The sequence below is a fragment of the Anas platyrhynchos genome, chromosome 5, assembly GCF_047663525.1.
Source record: "Anas platyrhynchos isolate ZD024472 breed Pekin duck chromosome 5, IASCAAS_PekinDuck_T2T, whole genome shotgun sequence".
NCBI lineage: Eukaryota > Metazoa > Chordata > Aves > Anseriformes > Anatidae > Anas > Anas platyrhynchos.
Genome location: NC_092591.1, coordinates 57737448 through 57756209, shown reverse-complemented (window position 1 = coordinate 57756209; position 18762 = coordinate 57737448). Strand labels below are relative to the sequence as shown.

The window sequence follows — 18762 nt, the reverse complement described above, 5'->3', positions numbered from 1 at the left end:
CTACTGCGCTTGAGAAACGTAAAAACGATGCTCATAGCCATTATTAAGATTTTACTGAACAACATACACTTTGCTTGTAGCTGTGAAAACAGCCATTTAAATTTCTAAAAGGTAGTCATTTGGACCTCATTTTGTCTTCAATTGTTTATTTTCAACCTGACATGTTTACTGTGGAGTACAGAGTTGTGCCTTATTTTGTTTAAATTAGGAAGTATGAAACTGTACGGGGAAAATAATATGATTTTAACCATTCGAAAGGACATTGTAAACAACAGAATGTGAGGAAGTGTCCTTATTATTCTCCATGTTTTTTCTGCAGTAGGAATGAACTGTTATCTCTAAAGCTGTAGTTTGATGGTAAAACATCAAGTAAGTTTTGCCACCAAAGAGGCAATGCATACCCTGAATAACTGTTCTACCATTCTCCTGTCCTTTATTTGTGCTGTGGAAGGTTTGAGTGCTCTAAATCAAGTAACTGAAAAGATACGCTTCTATTTATTTATTTATTTATTTATTTATTTATTTATTTATTTATTAAGATGTGATGTGTCAGTGACCCCATCTCGGTCTCGTCAGTACCAGGAGAGTGGAGCGGTGCCTGTTTGGAGAGCAGGGAAAGCTCAGGAGAAAGGCAGGTGGTTCTCCAAGTGGTTCTGCCACCAAAGTATCTTTGTACACCTCAGTGCTCAGCTCTATCAACCCTGGTCAGGATGAGTAACCAGCTATCAGAACCAGCACCAGCTCGCCAGCTTACTGCAGAGGTTTCTCCCTAGTCTCTGTAGTGTGAGCTGTGCTAGGCCACTCGCCAGGGACAGCAGTCCACATCGCAGATGGCACTTCTGCCCTGGGCAGTGGCTTGTGCTTTTGTAGCAACCTCCTGAGAGCTCCGGGATGGAGTGCGGTTGCCATGGAGGCTTGAGTCATGAGAATGAAGGGCCACAGAATTCCCTTCTGCAACATTTGATTCCAGTTAGAGTGCTGCTGGCTTTGAGAGGAAGATCCAGACAATGGATTATTCTCAGGGCAAATGAAAACAAGATCATTCAGGATGAGGATATTTGGATCTGCGACAGCAGCCGTAAACATAACAGCGTTCTCTTCCACCAAGAAAGGTTTTGACTTCGCCAGTTACTTGTGTGTCCCGTTGGTGTCCGAGGCTCTCCTGGGGCAGCTCACTTCCATCCTGCTGCCACATTCTCTGCTTAAACCTTCCTGGGGGCATTACCAGGGGCATGATTCTGAGTGCTTCATCCTACAGGAGTAGATTCCTGCAGCACTCTATTTAGAAGGCCATTTAATGTTAGCTCTCTCTTCATTTGGAAATAATGGTGTTGGGGAAAAAAAAAATTAATTAAAATGGCTTCAGAAAGTAGTTAATTATAAAACCTACCATGGCCTGAAGTATAAAATACATTGCAGACTGAGAAATCATGTAGGGGTGCATTACTAAAATAATTAATTTAAGATTTTACATATATCACCCACACAGCAAATGCCGTGGCTGCTGCTAAAATGAGTCCAGTGCCCTTCAAAAACTGTTAGCATCTCTTGTATCTCCCACTCACTCCCTTTTAGCTGCGCTTGTTTTATTCTTTACTATGGGCATGCCATTCGTGTTAAGAATATCCATTTTGCAAAAAGGGCTTTCGGGTAAGAAATGAAATCCTCGCCACATTCGTGTTAGTATTATTATTGTGTTTGGGGCCAGGATTAACTCACTAAGTGCACAGCCTAACACAGGCAAGGGGCGTGTGGACCTCACTGCTACCTGTGCTATGCATCCTTCATCTGCAGCAGCCTCTGCAGTGATCTGGGTCAGTGTTAGGTGTGAAACTACTCTGTGCTGAAAACCTGACACTTCTCTCGAAGGATAACCGATGTGGGGCCAGCATGCTGGCCTTGTATCACCACGGGTTCCCATCCAGGCAATCCCTTAAGCTCTGCACCGTTGTACCGAGTTTAGGGCTCTTCTGCCAGTGTGGCTCTGCTTGCTTATGTATGCTGAGCTGGAGTTACACAGAGAGAAGTCTCACCTCTCAGTGCAGGAAAATAGCTGCTGGTTATTGTTGTTTGGGGATGGAGGGAGTGGTTTTTTTTTTGGTTTTGCTTTTCACAATATGAGTGTGGCCTGTGGAGGTTCAAGTTTAGTGGTGCTGTCCAAGCTCCATCTCCTCTCGCTAGCTATCAATATGCTGAGATTCCTGCTTCTTGTCAGTCTAATTTCTAGTTGGTGCAGGTTCTTGACATTCAGCACTTTATCAAACATAAGCTGCTTGGCACCTATTACCACTGATCTCAGCATTGCTAATAAACAGCAACATCAAGGCCATATTTTCTGGTTCCTGTCAGACCACTGCTTTCCTGGGTGAAATAAAAGTCCTATTAACATGCTCCTCCTCATTGGCTCTGACAGTTTGATTAATTAGGCCCCCTCTTTAGATGACCTCTGCACTGACACGACAGGGAGGTGAATATAAAATGAATAGTTTGCCCACATAATGGCCTACTGCAAGTTTCAGATTTTTATCGGATCAGACTGAAAGTCCGGGGCCTGTATTAAAATGGAGAGTACAGCAATATATGGCTGTGGGTTATGAACCGCAGGTTTTACAACATGGTTAAAGGATTAAAACCAAACCAATCCTAGCCATTCTGATATATTGACTTCTCCTCTAAGAATTAATCTTTCCTTTACTCTTGTGACCATACAATACAAATCTAATTCGTTTACATTATCAAATCAAATGACCTTTTGTTTTCAACAGATTTTTTTATTGCTAGAAAATACAGTATGTTAACTCTGTGGTTATTCAGCCTCCCATAAAATCCTAATGTAAAGCCATTATTCTAGATCCGCTCTATTTAAATGTCAGTCTGCCTTTCTATTATAAACCACCAGTTCGTAGGCTTGTAACTCATCAGGAAAAATTTACTTCAGGTGGAAACTTGGAGTATGAGCTCACGTCTTTTCTTTGAAAATGTGTTCTGTAAAAATGCAAGTGTATATGATCCAGAGGGATGAAGAGGTGATGGTGAACCTGTGGCAGCAATGGGAACATCTGATGGTGCCAGCATTTTGGCCACGGCAGGGTGCCCCTGGCTGGGGTCGGGCTTTGTGATTGCAGGAGAAGCAGCAGCTTGCTCTGGCGGGCATGCAGAGGGCTTGAAAGCAGACAAATTGAACTTAGAGTATCCTCCAACCAGGAGGCAACTCCGTCTTGTCATAAAATCAGGAGTTTTGATGGGGAGAAAGAGGTCTTTCCTGACTCATGTTTTTTTCCTGTTGCTTGCTTGCACTTAATTAAGTGCCATTAACCCTCTTTTGAGGGGAATTAGGTGTTGCATGTTGCCTTGGATAGATGAAAAGATGAAAAATTCTTGTCTCAGTCAAGGTGAGAACTGGATAGAATATGAGGAGCATTTTGTTGATCCGTTGGAGTCATTGATACAGAGGTAAAGATTCTACGACATCGGTTTCTAATTAAAGTTTTCATGTTAGCTTTTTTTTGCCAGAAGAGCCAAATTGACTCTTATTCAGTCTGTGGTTATCTGCCTCCCCCCACAAACCTCTTTGAAAAAGGGCGTGATGAAGGTGGGTAAGCCTAAAATTAAATGTTGTGTAAATTGACCTGCTTGTAATCTGAGATCTTTGCTTAATGATCTTGAAGCCAACAAAAGCGAATGACCCATGTTTAAACAGGTTCTTTTAAATTAAAGTAATGCTCCTTTTACCTCTGTAATGCTGAATGCTCTGCAGTCCTTTTAGCAGCTCCTGCTTCTTTTATGATCCTCATTTTTTTTTTGTCAGCCTCTTCTGTCATTTTTTTCCCCTTTGTGTTCATCTGTTGATCAAGTAACTGCATTACTTTAATTGATTTGCTAAATTGGCTCATACATAAAACAGCTCCTCCAGGTAATAACCTGAAAACGTTAACGTAGGTTACTGGGTTCATGCTTGAGTGCTAGAGTACTTGTAGTTTTCATTGCGTTGGGAGTGCCTTCTTCTGTTTCTTCAACTTATGTGCTAGATTCCTTGTCACAGGCAGAGCAACAGGAGACAGATGTATTTATATACATCTATATTACATAGTGTGTATTTATGCGTATATGCACACGTGTATACCTGTGTAAGTAGTGTGTATGAAATATCAGCTGGAGGGTTTTTGTATGTGCCTACAAAACAAGTACATGAGGTTGCCTGAACTGAGAAGGAGGTATGATATGTATTCAGAGAGCCATGCTCACCCCTTTCCCCTGATGAATTTTTGTAGTTCTTGGTTGACAGAATTTGACAGAGGAGGTGGCAGTGTGTTTGGGTGAAGCTACCAACTTCTCTGCAGACTCCAAAGTAGGATCACAGTTTTCAGCAAAGTGAAATTTTGATTGCGTCAGATGTTACTTCTCAGCACAAGGCAAAGGCTACAATAAGTGAAGAAAATGAAGCAAGCGGGCATGGTTTTTAAAGAAATGACACCTCCTAACACAATGAAATGGTGAACCAGTATTATTGTCTAAGGTCTAGCCATGATGTTTTATGCAGTACTTAAATGCCAAATAAGTGTGTGGCGTGACTCTGGAAACTTTTTGATTGTTTTGGCTGTTTCCATAAGGCTATGGAAGGTAAGTGGCTTTGCACCCAGCTTAACAAACAAACTGTTTTTTCTTTCTTTCTTACTCCTCCTGCCCTGTCCCTCAGAGTGGACGTTGATTTTACATTGTGGAGAGCTTCTGGACCAGTCAGCTCCTTCCTCTTCATTTCCACAAAAATCAGAAAATCCTACCATCAAAAACTGAGCAATTCAATCTCTTTTCAATACTGCAGCATCCTGTGATGCTGGAAGGGGCATGGGTGCAGTATGGGAATGTAGGGGACAAGGTGCCCTTTCTGGAACAAGCAGCAGATCATCAGATCAGTCCCCATGGTGTTTCGCAGGCCTGACCTGCTGCCGCAGCACTCCTGTAGCAATTGGGGAAATGCAGCGTGGCTCCTGTACAGCCCCAGATGACTTTATAGGTCCTGTACAGCCCCAGCCGAGCCTGGCACTACCTTTGGCCCAGGTGTGTCCCTCAAGCCATCCTCAGCCATACACAGCGCAGAAGAACGCAAGGGCTACTACGTTCTTCTGTTAGTAGGTCTGTGTAGTTCTGTGTGTTTTAAAAGTAGAATGAAATTAGCCCTTGAGTCAAGTTTGAATTATTTTCAGATTTTGGGGATATTAAAATATCTCCCAGATCTCATTAAGTAAAGCCCTCAATAAAATAATTGCAACACAGCTGGAGATTGGAAAACCTCAGAAGATTTGGAGGAAATTTACTCTTTGATGAGCGATTCACATACTTAACCAAAGTTTTTCTGAGTCATAAAGTTGAAAATCTCATCTATTCCCTACCTCTCCAGTATCCACTACCATGCCGGTGTCATCCCCTTCTCTGCTTCACTGCATATTCTTTCCCCCCTTCCCTCAGGGAGCCCCATGCCCTGTCTTGCTGTCCTCTGTCTTGTCATCCTCCGTGATCCTGCTGGTGTTTTAACCTCCTGACTGTCAGCTTCTTTGGCTTCAAGTTTCTTAAATGCTGGCACGTTTCTGTGTTTCTTTACACAACTTTCTTCTGGTTTCTTTTTTAAAAAAGCACATCTTTCCCGCAGAAGTTAACTTGGGGTCTTAAATACTCACCGTGGTGCTGTGGTATTGGTAAAGTCTGTGATCTGAGCAGAGCACACTACTTTGTGCTGGCTTTATGGGGGCGAGGTACTGCGTGGACTCTTTCCTTCCAAACTTGTGGATGTTGGTGTTTCTTAAATGTTTTATCATTCAGAGAACCAATAAATGTTTAGAAATTGTAGCATGTGAGTTGAAAGGGAGAGAACCTGCAAAAATCCCAGCCGTTGTTGCGGCTTCAGCTTTTTGTAACGTTGGGAGAATTGCAGAACTGTGTTCTAGACATTTGCAGAGGTGCCTGAAACGTGTGTACTTCTCTAATTAGGAGAGCCACGTTGTCACAGTACTGGTAACCCACTTCTGTAAGACCTGTCCCACGAGAGCTTCAGTTGTTTAAAGATGCAGGATAAGCAAAACCCCGAGGAGCTGGACTCTGTGATACTTTTTAAGAAGGTTGCCTGTTACTGGCCCCACTTTCCTCAGTGGGACGCCGAGGCACAGCGTGTAAACGCAGGTGGAAATGAGCTAGGACAGCTAGAACCATTTAACTTTGTCCTTTCTGATATCACAACGTTATGAGCAATATCACGATGTTATAACAAGCACGTTTAGGAAATTATTTAGCCTTTAGGATTTCCTAGTTGTTGTTACATTATATTAAAAAAAGGGGTTTTAATATTCGCTCTAAGAAAGAGCTTAATCAAAAACGCTTTTGTGGCACCGAAGGCAAGTGTCAGAGTCTTCCCAGAAGCTCTTATCTTGTAAAACATGCTTGCTTAGTACGCCATGCACTTGCCCTGCTCAGCCCTTTGTCTTCATGGTTACACAGGCTCTGGCCTTCCCCTTCTCCCCTCTCCAGCCCCGTTGTGTTTCCCCAGCAGGCGCGCTCTGCTCTGCCCATTGCTGCTGCGCCCCGGCAAACACCGGTGTGCGCCTCGGGACGGAGGGCGGAGGATCGGATGCAGGGTGGAGGATCGGATGGGAAGGCTTTTCTGCGCTGTGCACAAAGGTCGCTTTTGTTTTTATTCCCTCTGTGGTTTGCTGTCAGCAAGCGCTCTGCGCCGCGGCAAGCTTTTGCGTCGGGTTGTGGTGAATATTTTGGGGCTATGCTAGTGGGCTAGTCCCAAACCTCAACCATTCTGGGAATGCACATGCAGTGCCCTGTCTTATCCCGTCTTTGCTGCTGCAGGAGCTGTCTGTCTCCTTCCAGGCTTGTGTGTGCACTCTGAATGCTGACAAAAACACCCAGCGAGCGTCTCGTTTCTGCTGTTTGTTGCGTGGAAGCGCTTCCTGCTGCAGTGTGGGTCAGGCGCTCCTTCGGCTTGGTCCTGTAGAAGGAAACAGCCCCAGATTTTTGCCTCCTGTGCACTTCACTAGGAGGATTAAAGATCAAACTGGAGCTTTTGTGGGGTGACCGGTTAGCCTTAAAAATGAATGAATAAAGGAAATGGAAAAAAGAATTTATTTTTTTCTACTTCTGTTTAGACGTAGCTAATGAAATAATTGGATTTGCTCATGGGTTAAAAGGAAAAGTTTTGTCTAGGTCTCATTGTAGGTTTACCTTTTGAGTTGTTGAACGCTGAGGATTGTGTAATTAAATTGATGAGCCCCTAGCCAGAGAAAGAATGGAAGTAGATGGTGGGAGATACCATCCTTTAAAAACCTTCCCGAAGGAGTCAAAATTCTTGCATCACTTGGATGAGCTTGGCCATAGCTGTGTGTCTTCTGTTTCCCTGCGTGACTGCTGCTTCTGAGATGTACATGCCACGGAGGGGTTGTGATTTTGTTCTCTGAAGCTTATGCCGTAAAGTAATGCTCCCTCGCTGTATTTTTTTTTTTAATAGCAAACTAGTAAGAACACTTCAGTTATTTGGGAAAAGGGAGGATGCGATCACCTGCTGAAGAGTCAGCTCTCTGCCTCTGAAGGCCGGTGGATTTGTTTTTCTTGTCAGGCAGTTCTCCCACAGCACCTGTGACAGGAGGGTAAGCCTTACCCTGAAGTTTAGGATCGCCTCCTCCTCGTTCTGGCGGTGAGTGCCGTGCGCCTCTCCTGCAGCACAGGGTGTGAAGGCAACGCGCAGCCTGCTGCGTAAGCACTCTGTTAATTGCAGCCAATGTAAGCTCCAGAACGCCAGGTGGAGAGGGATCTGTGGGGATTCCCGTGCAGAAATGAAGAACCGAAGAGGGTACAGCAGCGGGGCAGGTGTCTGCCTTTCATTAGGATATTCCCCGTGACACATCTGGTGCCGGCAGAGCTGAAATGCCTAAATGATAAGGAAGCTTTGCAGTCAGGGGAGGGCCGAGCTGTCAGGTGAGCCAGGGCTCAAGACTTACAATGACAGCTTCATGGCACGTGAAGGATGCTGTGGAGCGCAGCGTGGCTCTGACGAGCGGAGGCTAAATTAGGTTCTCCTGGCCGTGGGCTGCCACGGTGCGTGAGCGGGACCCGTGTCGTGCCGTGCGGTGCGTCTGAGGAAGTGTTCTGGTCCGTCAAACATAAAATGACAAAATCATTTGTTCTCTCTCATTACAAATTCCCACGGTTTTTTATGTCTACGCCTCCCTTGTGACATTTCAACAGTTGATCGCTTTCTTTTCTTTTGACTATTTAGAAATGAAGCACGCTATTCATGGTGCTGGTAGTTCACAGAACTCTGTTACTTCGAACGTAATAGGAAGGAAAAATATGTCAGGTCTTAAATATGATTACGAATGCCTAATTAGCCTCTGCATAATTATTTGCACTGGATTGCACCTTACCATAGGTGGGTGCAGCCAAAGGACATCACAGACACATCCTCTTGGAGCTGAGGGGTCTTCTCCCAACAAGTAATCAGCTCAGGAGGGTGTTGTATGTATCTGTGTGCATGTTTTTTTTCCCCTAGATCGTTTAAATGTTGTGTGTGACTCTGTTTAGCTCTTTGGTATGCAGCAAAAGGCAATACCTGGAGTGCAGTATCCCTGTCCAACACGTGCTGATAGGATGCTACCTGCCTGCAGTGCGGGCTTTGCCTCTCCTCCACCTGCTCAGCGCTTGCTGGGGACAAGCAGCCGTTCCTCTGGCCCCTCAGGGGATTTGCAGCACATCAACTCCATTTCGTCTGCACCACAACCCAGCGGAGTGCAAGCATGGGGTGACCTTCCATGGGATCTCATCCCGACGTGAACCTGTGCCGTTTTTCCTCTCGGTGCTGTTCCAAACGTGCCCTGTGGGTTTCCCTGCGAGGCCCGGAGCAGGGCCCCAGCGAGGCCTGAGTCAGGGAGCGGAGCCTGAACCCTGCTGTTCTTCCAGTCACGCCCTCTCATCTTCCCGATTTATTAATTTTTTATGAAAAGATTTGAGTGTAATAAAGATTCCTGCCTTTTCTGTGCATGGGCTGGCTAATGGGGAAGGCATCTCGAAAGTTTTCTTACAAGTGGGTTCCCATGTGGTGGCTGTTAGTCACAGCTAATTACAGAGGCTGGTGAAGGAAGAATATATTGGAACTCGGATTCCCCTCCTCCTCCCTCAGTGCTTAAGAATAACATAAAATAAAAAACCTGCAGACAAATGCAGCTTTTTCCGTGGTTGCAGTCTCCAAAGAACTCCAGAGAGATCATAGATGTGGTTTCATGTTTCAGGTTTAACTATGGTATAATAAGTACAGTACTATCTGCAGGAGGAATGCAAGTGGGGAAAGAATCATTAATTGATAGTGAAAAGTTCAACCTATGTGCTGTGTGTTTGTTTTTTTAAGCAGCTGAATGTTTAGCCAACTGCAGCCCTGAGGGTTTTGATAATCTTGATATGTTAAAACGTGGGAACATTACAGGAAAGGAAACATTCGTACCTAATTTAGACGTTTCAGAAAGGTGAATCATGGCAAAGCAGGAGCAGTTGTGATTTAGCTGAAGTTCAGACACGTTTCATTTTTAATTCAGTTGCTTGCAAACCTGCTCTGCGGTGCACTGCCCTCACTTAACAACTTAAGATCTTTCTTCAGGTTTTCAGATGGTGCAGAGTAAGCCAACAGTGAGAGCTGGAGTTCCTTTGCTATGCACGAGGAGCCCATAGCTTATATAAAACGCTTAACTAGCATTAATTTTCCTGTCTTTTCTTGCCATTCTTCCAACATCCAGGAAGTCTATTAGGTTGAACGAGTTCCTATGGATGTGTAATATAAGCATTAGCTCAGAAGGACCACATGGGAGGAAGATGTGTCTGTGATTTGTAGCTGTGACCTTCCTGCACCTGTATTGGTAGTGCCTGCTGTTTGCCCTTACTGCTGATTGTCAGGAACTCTGAGTGTACTTAGAACTGGGTAAACCTTTCATTGGTCAAATTACTTTCTCTGGCAAGCAAAGTATGTATTTTAATTACAAAAAATAAAATTAAATAGAGATGTAATCTCCACGGGAAATTTCCACTTGAATGCGTATTTGAGATTGAACATATTCATAAGTTAGAGGGTGCAGAAGGCAGATTACATAATGAAGTGATGTAGGACTCTTAATGATCTTTCTTATTTAACAGGTATGCTTTTCCACATTTTTTTTTAACATGAAAGTTTTCTTTTCACAACTGCAGTACAGAGAAGACTGCAGGAGTAGCTTGAACTCTGAGAAGGATGGCCCCAAATATCTATGGCTGGTACAGGGAAACCCTCCTAGAAAATGAAGCAACCCAGTCTTAATTCTGTTGCCTACACTCTAAGAAGCACACACACAGATGAAAACTATTACAAATACCTGAATTCTAACAGCTACCCAAAATGTTTAAACAACAGCTGTAAACACTGCCTCTTCAGAACAATTGTGGATTTACCTGATGAGGAAAGACGTTACTATATTAAAATTGCATCAAGACCACTCACTGTGGTATTATACCTTGACAAAGTACTCTAAGAAAGTAAGCTTTTTATCATTACGTGCCTGGGTTGATGGATAAACAAATGTCACAGAACAATGCTGTGCTGTGATGGAGAAACCTGAGGATCTCTTTTTCTTAAGAAATACTAAATGAGTTTTAAGTGATAAGATCTCTTTAAAAAAGTTACTGGGAGGCTAAACATTGATCAAGGCCTCCAGGAGGCTCAGGGCTTCAAAGCCAAGTTATGCACAGACGTTCTGATATTAAAAGTGCTAGACAAAGGAAGTTTGAATTTGGTGAAATATTGTAGTACACAGTGCTTATATCCACAACGTTACGCTGTCTTCCTGATGAACTGTTACCCACTAGATGCCTTGTGCTGTAATTTTCCCTTGCCTCCAAAAACTGAGGGTTTTGATTGGATAATACAAGTTAGGAGTTCTTGTATTTGAACATCCCCAAATGTAAGCTTTAGATTGAGCTTGTGTTGTTTAATTTTTTCTCCTTTCTCTTTGTTGGATAAATGCCCCCAGAGCTGAATATTCCTGAGGTACAAAAAGATCATTGGATATTAAATTCAAACATACAGAACAGTGTGTACTTGAACCAGTTTGTTGTAGAGACATTCCCTTCGAAAAGGCTGTCTGCAAGTAGTCTCTGTGCTGCAGAAGTTACTGTAATTCAGAAAAATTGGAGAAGGGAAGAGATTTTTATTTTCCACTGATGCACTTCATCTTATTTTTCCCCAAAGGACACCGTGGTTTAATGGATGGGGCTTTAACCTACCCAGAGGTCAGTCTTTGCTAGACAAGTGGAACCTTATCCCCGAGGGTATTGATATACTAATGACACATGGACCTCCCCTTGGTAAGTGAAACAAAAGCTGTGTGTGATTTTTTTTTTCTTTTCATGAGAATTTTACTTTCCAACTAAGCAAAATTAGTAATTCCATAACATGTGCTGTAATTGCACTCTAACTCAAAGCTATGAATTAAAAAGCCTTTCTGAAAGAAGGGTAAAGTGATGATTAAGGTTAGCAAAATCTGTTGAGCTTCCAGGTGTTTTTTTCAATTACATTTTTTGTTTAGCTCAAGCTAGGGAATATCATATATCCAATTCCATGGCCATTTTGTTTAAGTACAATATTCATCTGACAGTTTCCAATCCCATGTGATTTTTCAGAGGTTGGCTTAAACTTCTAAAACATTTCCCCCCCTACTATGACATATTTCTTTGAGGTTTTAGTGTATGCAGTCAAAAGTTCAAGAGCTTGTAGTCATATTTTCTCCTTTACAATTCCCTTTTAAGCATAACATCTGTAAAACCACTGTTACATATTCTAATTGACTTAAAGTAAATTTGTGAAAGAATGAATTATGCCCTCAGATAATTGTAAACTAAAGACATATGAATGTGTAAATTATTTTTCAAGAGTTAGCTGAAATTTTTCCATTTAGTTACATTTTGCTTGTCCTGAACATGTGTGTAATTCACAGATATAACAGATATCACAGTAATTCCGCAATAAAGTAAATTCTGGTTGTCTCAAAAAGATGCTAAGATGAGGATCGCTCAGCAGAGGTAGAGGTACTTGGTTTGGGGCATATGTTAAGTGCTCACTAAACCATTTTAAAATTTCCACTATTTTTTCTTATCTTTTACCCTACAAGATACTATCACACATCATGTGTTGCTTTTCTTCAAGACACATAGCAAACAGTCTAGGATCATATTTTCAGTATTTCAATCAGTTTTACAACTGAGCATTGCCTTTTTTCAATGTTGCTTATCAGGCTGAAGAAGTGCCAGCTACTTATTCATTACCGTTACCGCTAATAGATGGTGATTTTGCCAGGCTTTCAGTAAATTGTTTAGAAATGCGAGGGGTTAGATCATCGCACAATCACATGAAGTCATTGACTTTTGGGATGGTAGTGAGTTTAAAAGAAGAAAACCCCCAGTTCTCAGAATTGCATGGTGCCAGTATAAAGCAGCATTTAAATGCCACCAGGTTGGCTCAGTGCTCTCCCAGGGTCCATGGAGTCAAGAATTAACGCCTATTTTGCATCGTAGTAAGTTAAGAGTCAGCAATCGAAGCAGAGCTAAGAGCAGAGGAAAAAAAAAAATTTTTTGACCAATAATATACTTATTGCTCTTCTTATATCCTGGTTACTAGGAGCTCTTTTAATAGTGCTGCAAATTCACTTTAAGCTTCCCGGAGCTACCTGCCTGCTGCTTTGATAAAGCAGCGATGCACCAGCCGCTGACAGTGGAGCACACCGGATATTGCAAACCAGCGCTCTGAATAGCACTCTTTTAATCTGTTTATTTTCCCGAAGAAGCAGAAAACCCCACAAGCACTTTTATGATGTTTCGCGGGTGCTATTTTACATGGGTTGCTAATCCATCTGCTCTCAATTGGGTTCGTGGAGAAATACAGTGATGCTGCAGATGCTAATGAATGCTTTAATTGAATATGCGTTGCTTCTTGTTGCTAACTGGGGGCTCGGACATTACCTGATGCTCGCAGACCTCTGGAAGTTGTGGAAGGCTGTGTTAAATCTTTGGGGTGGCAGAGGTGTCAGGTTGTAGAACAGCTGATTTCCTCACGTATTTTGCTTCTGGAGGGACCACCTCACTGAATTGGGAAGGTGACCGCTGTGAGAGCCAGGGGAAAGGGAAGAAAAATCAGCAGTGCCGGGAAAAAATGTTCAAGGGTTTGAAGGTGGAAGATGAGTTTAAGCCTATAGTTTAAAAAAACAAATCACATCCAGAAAAATATTAATGCATATGGAGAGGGGAAATCTTAAGGAAGACGAAGTGACAGTGAAATGTTGCTTAAAAGCCATTGTGTGCTTTAATGGAGAGGTTATGAGTGTAGATAATGGTAATAAACCTTCAGTGAATTATGACTTCCTGAAAGACTATGTAAAACCTTACCTGAACAGAGAAAATTAATACTATTGATTGCATTTTGCCTTCAGGTTTTCGAGACTGGGTTCCAAAGGAGCTGCAGAGAGTTGGTTGTGTGGAACTGCTAAACACAGTGCAGAGGCGAGTAAGGCCCAAACTCCACGTCTTTGGTGGAATCCATGAAGGTAAGGACCTGTGCTACTCCTCTTGGATCTGAGGCTAATTCCAAAGGAGCGCATCTCGATGACGCATTGCAAGGGACGGGTATTGGCATATTGGACTAAAGTAGAGAGGGAACTGAGGGAAGTGATTGCATGCACAGCGCTTTGTAAATTTATGCCAGAATTAAAACAGGCTGTTTCAGGAATGTGTGCTACATTTAGCCACCTACATCTTTCACTGTGCAAAGGTTGTTCTACACAGGTTAATTGAAAGCAATGTAAATTTTGACAAACTTTGTTAGAGAAACAGATGAGATTCCCCACACATGCAAGCCAAAATTAAAATTATTCCAATTATTCCAAGTGCGGGAGCCAAGAAAAGTGCTAGAAAATTGAAGACAACTTACTGTCTCAGCTTACCTCCCTCAGCATGCAAGGAAAAGCAGAAAGGAGGACAGACATCAGGAGGAGAGATTGCCAGAACTCACTTTGCATACATTTCTAAAAGCATCCTGTAGTACAGTTCATACTGTGTATGTTAGCTTCCAGCAGCCTCATATTTTAGAAGAGATTTGCCCATTGTCAGTACCAGATCAGAAATGAAAAGCTCTTGTTTGTGGCAGTGGGAGGGAATGAGAGATTAAATATATTTTGGAGATATTTAAATATTTAATACAATTTTGTAGCTTTCATGTGGCTGTGAGACAAATATTAGGAGGTCTGCCAGAGAGAGAGTGTAAGACTTTGTGACCCTAGAACTCAAAATTATGCATTAAATGCTTTATATTTCCCCCCTGGAGGTTTCTCCATTGACTCTAATTAGCTTCTCTGTAAGCTCACAGATTTGGAGAACTTCAGAAATGAAAAAGGAAAAAAAAAGAGAGCTTGGTCAACTAGTATTGTTGGTTTTTCCAAAGCCCTCATGACTTCATGAAATGGATTTTACTCATGGTTTATAAAGGTCTGTAAATAAGGAGTTTATAATGGAAATACTGACTTGACCTTAAGTACAGCAGCATGGATAGCAGTATTTGAATGCACCCAGGAAAAGATTGCATATTTTGTACAAATACTAATCCTTGCATACCAAGACTAAGTGAATACAGCAAGACTTCCAGCTAAAACACAAAAATGCAGCTTTTGTAGTTGCATGGGATGCTGAAACTTCTAGTTGTAATATTCTTAAGTAATGGGAGAGAAAAGAATTTTAATGTGCAAGATGGTTATGAAAAAGCACTGTGGAGCCACGTGCAGCACCTCGGATCTAAATCTCATAGGAAGGGTGGTAGCACATGTTAAAAGTGAACGTTCAAATGCATTCTTACAAGAATACTAAAACAAGTTAGAATCCTGTTTTAGTACTTACACAGAAGACATTAAGAATTACCAGTTCCTGTACAGAAACAAATGGTCAACTCTTCAGAGCAGCACCTCGCAGTACAGTTAATTCTCATCCAACTCTAGCTCAGATGAATGCACACTACATTCTGTTAAATCAAGGGAGGCTATACACACATTTTGATCATGCAGGCTTTTTGTCCTGGTTGATAAGTAAAACCAACCACAAACAAGGTTTTCCCCACCGTAAGATGATCTAAATCAAAATTGCCAGTCCAAATAAATAAAGTGCAGCAATTCTGAAGTGATTATTCTTTGTGAGAGACGCTGTAGGTAGCTGGATTTATCTTAGCTCTCAGACAGCAGAGAGCTGTACTGTATCAGGTTGTTTTAAAAGAAAAACATCCTATTCCTGTGTGGCAAGTGGAAGAGAAGATAGAGGCCAGAAGTGAAGTGGCATTACTGCTCATTGCTCAAATTTGTCCTGAACATGGCAATTGCTGGGCAGATGTTTAGGAGGTTGAGAAGAGTCTCCGGCCTCCTGAACCTGATGCCGTAGTGTTATTGAGGAGTCAAGGCCTTGGCATACTGAAAAATCCCATGATTAATATTCGCTATTCCTTCATATATTTGGGAATGAGCTGTCAGGATCCCTTCATAGTGAAAAGCAGTCGTCTTTTAAACTTTAACCTCAACTTTCTGCTTAAGCCAGTGCTTATCCAGTGACCTCCAGTGCTCTATTATGCTTATAGCAAGAGATTCCTTTCCTTAGTCGTGATTTTCACTGGTGTCTCCTTGTAAAGAACTTAATCGCTTTAACTGTGTTCTTCTTGTCAAGTCTATTCCTACATTTGGGTTCAAATCGCCTGGCCTGTTCAGGCTGCCATAACTGCAGCTCCCCTTTGAGTCAACAAGACTCCTCTTTTGTGCGAAGACCTCTTTAGAACCAAGTGTTTTAGAACCTGTGTTTTTCACTATTGGTTAGACCCACTTATACTTTCAAAGAAATACTTTGCAGCAGCTTTTATGAGTAGTAGTGTGTGTGTGTGTGTGTATTTTTAACCTGCTGCTAATGGGTTTCTGAGGTTTCACAAGCCAATGTGAACACCATCTTGGCAGTCCTGTGAGAGGGACCTGGATGATAAAGGCTAGCATGGGGGAAGCTTACCAAGCTTGGTTCATTGCCCAGAGACAGCAAGGATTTTTGTAGGTAGAGCTGAAGGTACTTCTAAATCTCCTGTTCCTGATCGGTCTTTTATTATCTGACAGATACTACAAGCATGCAAAGTACAATGTGCTAATTAAGTAATTAGAAAAAGTACGTGTGTGATTTTTGTCTCTGGTTTTGCTGTAATCAATTGCAGCAGAGGATTTTCCGTGGAAAAATGTGTGAAGATAAAACAAAAGCATCAGTTCTGATTTCAAATCCAGTCTATTGCGTTTTTTCCTTCAAGTCTTTGTGGCAGCTTTCAAGAGCTTATGTCATTTTGAAGGGATTAATTTAATTTTATTCCAAAGCATTGATCCCGCAACAAGCTTTCAGTGCAGCTGCCCATGGGCAGCATCGTTTGTTTATATTACAGTAAGTGTGACACATTCTCCCTACAGGTTATGGCATTATGACAGACGGTTACACAACCTACATCAATGCTTCAACTTGTACAGTCAGCTTTCAACCAACCAATCCTCCAATTATATTTGACCTTCCAACCCCTCAAGGATCATGAAGCACTACTGCACATTTGGAACTGGGGAAGGTCTATAAACTGCCATTTTCTAATTACAAAACTTACATTCTGTTACATGTTTATTTCAAAATTACTGGGGCGGGGGGGAGCATTTTGGGGGAGAGAATTGTGGTTGCTTTTGTTTTGGGATGGATTTTTTTTGTAAATTGCTGGTACAAAAGAAAAAAAAAGTTAGAGGGTTGTGCTTTTTGGAAATGCAGCATCCATTTTAAATTGATAAAGCATTGTGAATTTGTAAAATGAATTTTGTTTTTCAATAAATTTGCCATTGTAAATTGTTATAGTGTTCTCAAAAGGACAGCCAAGCTTTCTTTTAAGAAGTGAGAGACCTTATTTTAATATTATATGATAAGCTAAAAAAATAGGCAGCATTTAAAAACACCCAAATTTGCACAACTTACGTTACTGTCGGGGTTTTTTTAAGTGTCTTCTTTTTCCCTAGGTCTAAATGTTAGCTTTTCATCTCTCCATTTATATCATTTTTTTTGTAGTAGTAGTACAGACAAGATTTTGGGGTCCATTTTTCTCTTGGTATGTCTACACGTCAACTTCTTTCTGTTGACAGTAGAATGCAGCAAGGGGAGAATAGACTTCTCAGTTGTTTGTCTCTACCTGCTTTATACGTTAAAGACTGGTATAGATAGCCGCAGTCTGTATGTGGTATCTACCTTTTATTGTTTGTTTTTAAATTATTTTAGCTTTAAAAAACTGGGGGTGAAAGCTGCAAAGAGCAGGCATTTCACGCAGTAAAAAAAAAATAAAAAAATAAAAAAAAATGTAAATGCGGACTCCTTTTAAATATGAATTTATATATATATATGTATTTTTTGTGCATTATAACTAAGCTAGGATTTAATATTGCCAGTATAGCATCTGCAAAATTATGCTGTACAGCACATCTAAATTATGAAGGATGTGACACATTTTCCAAGTGCTCAAGGCCTTCAAGAGCCTGAGTTAAATCTTTGTCGTAGTTCAGGCATGTATAGAGTCAAATGGATACAATCAAGCCTAACTAAAATAAGGCTTAGTTGTCCTTTATATTTAAATATTCTTCTCGTCTTTTTATTTTCTTTTTCTTATTTTGCACTGTGTGTAAATGCAATCTTGCTAGCACAAAATATTGTTGCAGATAGTTATTTCTGTTCTACCACTGTAAATGCTATTGAGCTTTGTTCTGTTTTATGTTACCTTGTTAATGGAATTTAGAAAAGCAGTTGTTTCTTTAAATTTATTGTGATATTATATCTAGCGGCCTTTATATGCAAATAAAATTGCAAGATTTTTAAATATGTGGTTTAAGAGAATTTTGCATTTTTCTTTGGCATGAACGTTGGGGGGGACAGCAATAAGATTAAGAAACAGCTTTTCTAATTTTCCATGATTTTTTATTGTTTACCATTCATAGGATGTCAGTTGGGCCAATAAAGCACTCAGACTTTTTACTTCTGTTTCTAAGCCATCCATCTTTCCATTCTTTTTAGAAAGAAGAGATTTTGTCTCAAGATGATATAATTCAGTGCGACCAAGTTCGTGCAGTAAAGCCTTGTAGGATCCCATTCCAGACAACACGAGGAAAAATGGATTAGGCAGCAGCCTTTGTAGTTCCTCACTTGTTTGTACCGAGCTGCAGGTACTTTAAGTTCATCCACTGTGGGTTAAGAAATGAATAGTCATAGATGAAATGTATCTTTTTATTTGGATCTGTTCTTAGTTCTGTGGCTACAGCAGAATTCACCACTGACAGGAGAAGTGCACGGGATTATGATTCAGTGTGTGCCAGTAGAACAACAAATGAATCAGGACCTGCTGGTCATGCTGCAGTACAGTTAAGTATATAATAACAGAATCTTCTTTAAAAATAGCACTTGGAGCTGTGAAAATCTAGATTGAAACATAAGAAGATACAATGGTGTTTTCATCATTCTGAACCTGCAGTGAGCAGAAGTAGAGTACTCCCATTTATCTTAGCAGGTTGTTAGCTTCTAAGTCTCTTGGTGATACTGAAATTTCATTGTCACTAAATATCAGTCATTCATTGTAGATGTAAATTCAGAATTTTTTTTTTCCCCAGTTAGCTGTAGATTGTCAAA

General features: G+C 41.3%; 1 protein-coding gene across 5 annotated transcripts in view; it reads left to right on the top strand.

Annotated features, from left to right (window-relative positions):
- MPPED2 (metallophosphoesterase domain containing 2) overlaps window positions 1–17961 on the top strand; it is a 100404-nt gene extending 82443 nt beyond the window's left edge. For all 5 annotated transcript variants that reach the window (XM_072039192.1, XM_027458234.3, XM_027458236.3 and 2 more), the window contains exons 5-7: window positions 11261–11376; window positions 13494–13607; window positions 16530–17961. In XM_072039192.1, the coding sequence (XP_071895293.1) occupies window positions 11261–11376; window positions 13494–13607; window positions 16530–16648 (349 nt within the window). In that variant the 3' untranslated portion in view covers window positions 16649–17961. The remainder of the gene's footprint in view (window positions 1–11260; window positions 11377–13493; window positions 13608–16529) is intronic.
- The last annotated feature ends 801 nt before the right edge of the window (window positions 17962–18762 follow it).